This window comes from Colobus angolensis, unplaced genomic scaffold (genome assembly GCF_000951035.1).
Source record: "Colobus angolensis palliatus isolate OR3802 unplaced genomic scaffold, Cang.pa_1.0 Scaffold527, whole genome shotgun sequence".
In the NCBI taxonomy this organism is placed as follows: domain Eukaryota; kingdom Metazoa; phylum Chordata; class Mammalia; order Primates; family Cercopithecidae; genus Colobus; species Colobus angolensis.
The window spans coordinates 298649-306779 of record NW_012118788.1 but is presented as its reverse complement, the minus strand read 5'-3'; the positions used below and the strand labels follow the sequence as shown (position 1 = coordinate 306779).

The following is an 8131-nucleotide window of genomic DNA, read 5'->3' as shown; positions in this document are numbered from 1 at the left end:
TGAATACACCAATCAGCACTCTGTCTAACACAGGGTTTGTGAATACACCAATCAGCACTCTGTCTAGCTCAGGGTTTGTGAATACACCAATCAGCTCTCTGTCTAACTCAGGGTTTGTAAATAAACCAATCAGCACTCTGTGTCTAGCTCAGGCTTTGTGAATACACCAATTGGTACTCTGTATCTAGCTAACCTAGTGGCGACTTGGAGGACTAGCATTCTGTGACTCTCTGACTAGCTCAAGGATTGTAAACGCACCAATCAGCACTCCGTCAAAATGGACCAATCAGCTCTCTGTAAAATGGACCAATCAGCAGGATGTGGGTGGGGCCAGATAAGGACATAAAAGCAGGCTGCCTGAGCCAGCCAACTGCAACTTGTTGGGGTCCCCTATCCACGCTGTGGAAGCTGTGTTCTTTGTTATAAATATTGTTGCTGCTCACTCTGGGTCCACGCTGCTGTTTGAGCTGTAACACTCACTGGGAAGGTCTGCAGCTTCACTCCTGACGCCAGCGGGACCACAAACCTACCGGGAAGAACCAACAACTCCAGACGCACTGCCTTTTAGAGCTGTAACAGTCACCACGAAGGCCTACAGCTTCACTCCTGACAGGGAGACCACCATGCACCAGAAGGAAGAAGCTCCAGACACATCTGAACGTCTGAAGGAACAAACTCCGGACACACCATCTTTAAAAATTGTAACACTCACGACAAGGGTCGGGGGCTTCATTCTTGAAGTCAGTGAGACCAAGAACCCACCAATTCCAGACACATTTTGGTGACCACAAAGGGACTATCGGCTATCGCCAAGCAGTGGGACATCAACTATCCCCGAGTGGTGAGAATCCAACGGACCCTTTTCGCTTGCTATTCTGTCCTATTTTTCCTTAGAATTCGGGGGCTAAATACCGGGCACCTGTTGCCAGTTAAAAGCAACTAGCGCAGCCTCCGGACTCAAGATACGGGTGTCAGGCTTTCTGGGATAAGGGCTCTCTAACAACCCCCGACTCTTCGGAGCTGGGAGGGTTGGTTTGCCTAGAACCAGCTTCCACTTTTCCTGTACTTCTGGGCTGAGCCGAGGGTCGACTGAGAGGAAAGCCATGCAGCTCCGGGATCCCAACAAGTTGATTGACCCTGCGGCCATGAGTGGAACTCTCAAAGGCATGTCACCCAAGCGAGACTCCCCCATCTATTCTATCTACCTTAACCCTTGCCCCCCTGGGTCCTAATGCCTGCCAGACAAACCTCTTTTCGCCTCTCTTCTCTGAGGTTGGTCCTGCTTCTAAAAATCGCTCCGTGTCTCTGGTGCTTTTCTAGTTTCTCCTATAAGAATGACTTCTAGTGTAAACTGCAGGACTTTGTTACCTTCTTTCTTTAGGCACCCAGGCTCACCAATCAAAAAGACATAATTTTTGCCCAAATCCCTGTTGTGGGGGGACTATCTGGAATTTTAGGGTCCCTCAGACTAACAGGCCTAACAAAAGCTATTCCTGAAGCTAAGATATGGGGAGTCTCAGCAATTGTATCCTTCCTATTCATATAAGTGAGGACAAAAGGTCACTATTCCAACCCTGGAGATCCATTCCCTCCCTCAGGGTATGGCCCTCCACTTCATTTTTGGGGCATAACATCTTTATAGAACAGGGGTAAAGTTCACTTATGGTACAGACATTAGTGGTGGTGGGGTCACCCTGTGCCCAGCCTTTGAGAAAACAGGTGGCTGAGGCACTGTGCCCTTAGGGGATTAGGAGGAGGCAGGTTGCCCTTCAGCCCACAAACTAATAGAGATGAGGGAGCGTACAGTGCACACACTGAGGCTACTGTGTTGATGTTGAGTGTCCTAGGCGGGTCATGCTGATGTGCGGCTACCATCCCACACCTGAGTGTCCCACTGCCCTGCTGGGAGTTGGGGGAAGATCATTACTGGGATGAGCAGCTTTGCAAAATGGGCTGAGGCGGGAGGATCAATTGAGCCCAGGAATTCAAGACCACCCTGGGAAACAAAGTGCGACCCTATCTCTACAAAGTCATAAAATTAGCCCAGCATGGTGGCATGCGCCTGTGATCCAAACTACACGGGAAGCTGAGGCAGGGTTGTTTAGGCCCAGGAGGTTGAGGCTGCAGTAAGTTGAGTTTGCACCACTGCACTCTGCACTCACTCCATGCTGGCTGCCTTTGGATTGTTCCTAATTGCATGGTTTTGCTTTCAACAGACACTCCAATAAAGAACACGAAATAAACAGTCCCAGTGCTGTGTAGGTGGCAGTAAGTCCGGGAGAGCGACATCAGCTGAACTAACCATGGTGTGCTTCATTGTTAAACGGGGCCAGCAGGATCCCCAGGTCACCTGGCAGGAGCAGGGGCAGGGAAGGGTCCTGAGAAGTGACCTTGAGTTCCACTTAGTGCTCTTGGCAGAGGGAAGGGCTTGGGCTAGCGCTGGAGGCATGAAGATGGGGGTGTGTTCAGGGCTCTCCAGCAGTCCAGGCATGGGAAGGGGACGCTGTTGCAAAGGTTGAGGCGACACTGGGAAGGGAACTGTAGCAAGGTGAAGACTGGCTTTTGGCCATGTGACTGAATTGCATTGCCTGTGTGTGGTGCGTGTGTATGTGTGTGAATGTCGGTGACTGTGAACGTGAGTGAATTGTGTGACTGTTTATGTGCGGGTGTATATGTGTGTGATGCAAGTGAACTGTGTACATGGGTATATATGTGAATTTTAGTGAATTGTGTGTAAATGTGAGCAGTGTGAATTTGTGTATGTGGGTATATGTGTGTGAATGAATTGTGTGACTGTTGAATTGTGTGCATGTGTGTGAGGGGGTGTGTGAGTGAACTGTGTGATTGTGAATGTCAGTGAATGGTTGATTGTGTATGTGTGTGGGGGTTTGGTCTGTATGTGAATTTGAGTTGTGTGACTGTTGGATGTGAATTGTGTGATTGGGTGTATATGTGTGTAAATGGTACGATTGTATATGTGGGTGTATATGTGTGAATGTGATGAATCGTGACTAGACGTGGGTAGATGTGTGAATGTGTGGTTGTGTGTCCAACAGTTAAGTGTGCAAGTGGCACCGTTGTGACAGGAGAGAAGACACAGGAAACCTTATAGACCTGCCACGTGTACCCCCAGCCATCCTCCCGGCCTGGGGGCCCCTGGGCTGGAAAGGTTGTGAAAGCTGGTGCTACTCCCAGGAAGGGGCGATGGGGCGGCTGAGAGGAGGGTTGGAGTCTTGCCAAAGGGAGGGAGTCAAGGCTTGCAACCCTATGGAGGAGAAGCAGACTGGGGACCCTGCTTTTGGAAAACCAGTGACCAACCCTCAAAGGGGACCCAGGCAAACCCTGCCTCCACTCTACAGAGGCCGGGAGAGGGGCGTGGCAGGCTGCCCAGCCAGGCGTGGAGGGAGTAGGCTTCAGGAGTATAGAAGCCTCAGGTCAGTAGTCTCTACTAAAAAAAAAACGAAAAACTAGCCGGGCGAGGTGGCGGGCGCCTGTAGTCCCAGCTGCTCGGGAGGCTGAGGCAGGAGAATGGCGTGAACGCGGGAGGCGGAGCTTGCAGTGAGCTGAGATCCGGCCACTGCACTCCAGCCTGGGCGACAGAGCGAGACTCCGTCTCAAAAAAAAAAAAAAAATTGGCCGGGCACGGTGGCTCAAGCCTGTAATCCCAGCACTTTGGGAGGCCGAGACGGGTGGATCACGAGGTCAGGAGATCGAGACCATCCTGGCTAACAAGGTGAAACCCCGTCTCTACTAAAAAAATACAAAAAACTAGCCGGGCGAGGTGGCGGGCACCTGTAGTCCCAGCTACTGGGGAGGCTGAGGCCGGAGAATGGCGTGAACCTGGGAGGCGGAGCTTACAGTGAGCTGAGATCCGGCCACTGCACTCCAGCCCGGGAGACAGAGCGAGACTCCGTCTCAAAAAAAAAAAAAAAAAAAAAAAAAATTGTAACACTCACCACGAGGGTCCGGGGCTTCATTCTTGAAGTCAGTGAGACCAGGAAGGCCCCAGCTTGATCAGCTGCTCACACCTTCCCACAGGCCTGCAGATGGGTGTGGAGAACAGAGCCTCCAGGCTGAGGCTTCTACCACCAGATCTGAGCACTCTAAACATATCAGACAGTAGCCCTGAAGATGGAAATCATCCCCCTCCAGGTTCCCTATGGGCTTATCTCCCAGCCCTGCTACCCATGGTGGCCCAAGATGCCCAGGAGGGATAATTAGAAGGTAAGAAGTCATGTTTGAATGAGGAAGCTCTCTTCATTTATTTCATATGAGGATGAAGAGGATGATGTGATCACAGGAATGTTGCATGTGGAATAATCCAAAGCTGGTTATCACTAGGCCCTCACTCTGCCAAGAGATCTCTCTGGAAGAAGCAGCCAGCTCATAGATGTCCTGGATCCCTCCGTGCCAATCATAAAAAAGTCACGACCGTCCCTAGCTTGCCAATCTGCCAGGATTCCAGGGGGAAAAAGCGGATAAATATCCTTCAGGAGACAGAGAAAAAGATATCATCAGCTCCTTGGCTAACACCACATCTTGCAGGACCCCTGCCAGGTACTCCCACTGTGGGTACTCAGGACAGCCTGCCTCAGTCCACCAGGCATTTTGCAAACCTGCTCATCCCAGTAATCTTTCCCCAACCCCCAGCAGGGCACTGGGACACTCAGGTATGGGATGGTGGCTGCACATCAGCATGACCCAACTAGGACAGATACACAATACAGTAGCTTCGGCATCTGTGCCATACACTCTATCATCTCCATCAGTTTGTGGACTGAGAGGCACCCTGCCTCCTCCTAATTGCAGGCTTCCTAAGGGCACAGTACCTCAGCCACCTGTTTTCTCAAAGGCTGAGCACAGGGTGACCACCCCAGGCCCGGCCCCGCCAACCCCCACCACTAATGTCTGTGCCATAAGTGAACATGCCCCTCTCAGAGGTAACAGCAAGTTTCCAGTGAGGAGCACCAGAGCTTGGGATAGCCTGGCTTCAGGGGGCAGAAGTATGAACAGCCTCAGTCTTCTCATAAAATTGGCATACCTCATGGGGACAGCATGCCTTGTCTGAGCAAAGGGAGAGGGGACAGGGATTGTAAGGATCAAATGGGATCATGAGTGTACAGTACCTGTAGAGTACCTAGCACATGGTAAGCATTTGTATAACACTTGTTGGAATAACAGTTTTCCCTCAGTGTCCGTGGGAGATTTGTTCTAGGATCCCCAGAGGAAACCAAAATCTACATTTGTTCAAAATGATGTAGTATTTGCATATAACCTACACACATCCTCTCACATACTTTAAATAATCTCTGGGTTACTTATAATACCTAATATAATGTACATACTACGTAAATTGTATTGTTTAGGGAATAATGACAAGGAAAAAAGTCTATACATATTTTCAGTATAGATGCAATTATGAATTTTTTCCTCTGATATTTCAATCCATGGTTGTTGGAATCAACAGATGCGGAACCCAGTGATACAGGGGGCTGACTGTATGATTCCTCTGTAGCTTGAGGGAGGACCCAGCAGGATCAGCCATTCCTCATTGACCTTCATGGACTAACAAAGGCTCCATTTCAGAAGGTCTTTTTTTCTGAGACACGGTCTCACTGCCACCCAGGCTGGGGTGCAATAGCACAATCACACTCACTGCGGCCTCAACCTCCTGGGCTGAAGCCATCCTCCCACTGCAGCTTGCCAACTGAGACTACAGGTGCACCCCCCCATGTCTGGTTAATTTTTTTTTTTTTTTTTTGAGACGGAGTCTTGCTCTGTCGCCCAGGCTGGAGTGCAGTGGCCGGATCTCGGCTCACTGCAAGCTCCGCCTCCTGGGTTTACGCCATTCTCCTGCCTCAGTCTCCCGAGTAGCTGGGACTACAGGCGCCCACCATCTTGCCCAGCTAGTTTTTTGTATTTTTTAGTAGAGACGGGGTTTCACCGTGTTAGCCAGGATGGTCTCGATCTCCTGACCTCGTGATCCGCCCGTCTCAGCCTCCCAAAGTGCTGGGATTACAGACTTGAGCCACCGCGCCCGGCCCTGGTTAATTTTTAAAACTGTTTTGGGGGATGGCATCTCACTCTGTTACCCAGACTGGTCTCCAACTCCTGGGTCAAGTGAACCTCCTGCCTTGGTCTCCCAAAGTGCTGGGATTTACAGGCATGAGCTACCATGCCTGGACAGTGTCCTTTCAAGCTTCTCATGCCCTTATTTCCTCTTAGGCATGGATGTGGCTCAAGAGTATCTTTTACCCAACAAGAAACTTTAACTCGGTCACAGAAAGCCAGGTTTGGGTTGTAGAGGCTTCTTGTGGGGGAGGGAGGTCATTTCCCCTGTTTTCACAGAAGAGGAGGTTGCCAACTGGAGATGGTTCATTTCCAAGTTTGTCTGGGGTCCCCGAGCTATGCAGGACCCAGAAAGCAGATGTCTAAACATCCAGGCCAATGCTCTTTCACTACTCTGAGTCTCCGGTGAACCTCACCTGGAACTTGGTTGGGACAAAGGTCCAAAAGACAGCTTCAAAACATACCCAGAATTCCTTCTGACCAACCTGGAAAAGTTCTAGAAAATCACACTTCAGCCAAGTGTACCTACCCTGCCAGGTGCCAAGGCAGGTACAGCACACAGACAATCCCACATGACCCTTGCACTGCCCCTGGGAGTGCTAAGAGAGAGCCTTCCCCGTTCACAGACTTACACACTGAGGAGCAGAGCCAGAAATTCTTTCAATCCTGCTCACACTTTGAAGATGGTCCTACGGGGAACCTGAGGGGTCAGGGGGCCCCAGGGCCCCATACCCTGATGTGTCCTTACTGGGCAGGGCAAGAAATGGGTCTTTCCCCTTGAAGCAGGATCACTGGCTCCAGTCTGCCGCAGTCCCAAATGGATCCCCGAGTACCCCTACGTACCGGTCCTGGCCCAGGGATAGCTCCTTGGTGAGAAACTCAAAGAAGTGGGCGCTGTGGCTGCGGTTTTCCTCGGCGGTGCCAACTACCCCGATGGAGGAGACGGATAGCTGCGCGCAGGGCTCGGTGGACCCGCTCAGCGCCATGGCCAGGCCTGGCCGCACCGTCACGTTCACGCGCTGACGGGGACATGAAAAGTTTTACCCGAAGCTGAGGCCGGCCGGGCTACCTCTGGGGACCCGACCCGAGCGCGCGAAAGCGGAAACGCGCCAGTGTTCGCGGGGACAGGAATGGACCTGAAGGTCATGTCCAGGTCATGACTGGGAAGGGCAATAAGGGCAAGACGTGCGGAGGGGGAGCCGCGGGATCGTGGAGCATGGAAAGTCAGAGCTTGGTGTGCAGAAAGGAGGGGGGAGTGGTCCCTGGGGGAAAGATTCGGGGTCACTGTCGGGGTGGCGGACCCCTGGCCCACCAACCTCCCCTCGCCCAGTGCTGCCCGGCCCACGCTCACGTCCGCAGGCTTGCCCAGGATGGAGGCAGCGGCGGCGCAGAGTCGTTTCTCCAGCCCCGCGGGCACTCGGTTGGCGGGCAAATTCGTGTCCAGCTCTACGAACGGCATGGCGGGCAGAGGAACGAAAACTGCTCCAGGGAAAAAAACGCGGGGGGTACCCAAAGCTCCGGGACCAGGGAGAGGGGCAAGGCGCCACAGCAATCTGACTTCTCATTGGTTGGACAGAGGCAGCGCTCCCCGATTGGCTGCCTAGGGTACATCCCACTTCTGCAAACAGAAGTCACGTGTGCCGGCTCTGATTTCCGGAAGTCCCGTCGCCCCCGCTCTAGGTGTAGTCTCACCCACTACAGGTCTTTTTTTTTTTTTTTTTTTCACTACAAGTCTTTAACTTTGTAGTGGCCCTACCTTGTCTCTTCCCCAGCCCTCTTGTCTGGCGCCAGGTGGATTTCCCTCTCAAGTTTTCCGCGCTGTGGTCGCCTGGTTCCTAGCACTGTTAGGTCTGAACACCCCCAACACAGACACACACACACCTATAGGGGTTTTCCCCAGGCTCCACCCTAATAACCAATGCAACAGGAGCTTAAAAATTTTTTGAAGGCCGGGCGCGGTGGCTCAAACCTGTAATCCCAGCACTTTGGGAGGCCGAGACAGGTGGATCACAAGGTCAGGAGATCGAGACCATCCTGGCTAACACGGTGAAACCCCGTCTCT

The 8131-nt window shown here is 52.1% G+C and overlaps 1 protein-coding gene and 1 pseudogene across 3 annotated transcripts in view; one reads left to right on the top strand and one right to left on the bottom strand.

Annotated features, from left to right (window-relative positions):
* LOC105525289 overlaps positions 1-4274 on the top strand; it is a 12262-nt pseudogene extending 7988 nt beyond the window's left edge. Inside the window, exon 4 of the transcript XR_001003886.1 lies at positions 4153-4274. The product of XR_001003886.1 is annotated as a D-dopachrome decarboxylase-like protein (transcript). The remainder of the gene's footprint in view (positions 1-4152) is intronic.
* Positions 4238-7695, bottom strand: DDT (D-dopachrome tautomerase). 2 transcript variants are annotated; one of them, XM_011960833.1, is made up of 3 exons: positions 7421-7695; positions 6913-7088; positions 4238-4487 (listed from the first exon to the last, which is right to left on the bottom strand). In XM_011960833.1, the coding sequence occupies exons 1-3, from the start codon at positions 7526-7528 to the stop codon at positions 4415-4417; spliced, it is 357 nt and encodes a 118-aa protein (XP_011816223.1). In that variant the 5' UTR covers positions 7529-7695; the 3' UTR covers positions 4238-4414. The 2 variants fall into 2 exon arrangements, with proteins under 2 accessions (XP_011816223.1, XP_011816224.1); XM_011960834.1 differs by lacking the exon at positions 4238-4487 and having other exon boundaries at positions 6710-7088; positions 7415-7548.
* Between the last annotated feature and the right edge of the window lie 436 nt (positions 7696-8131).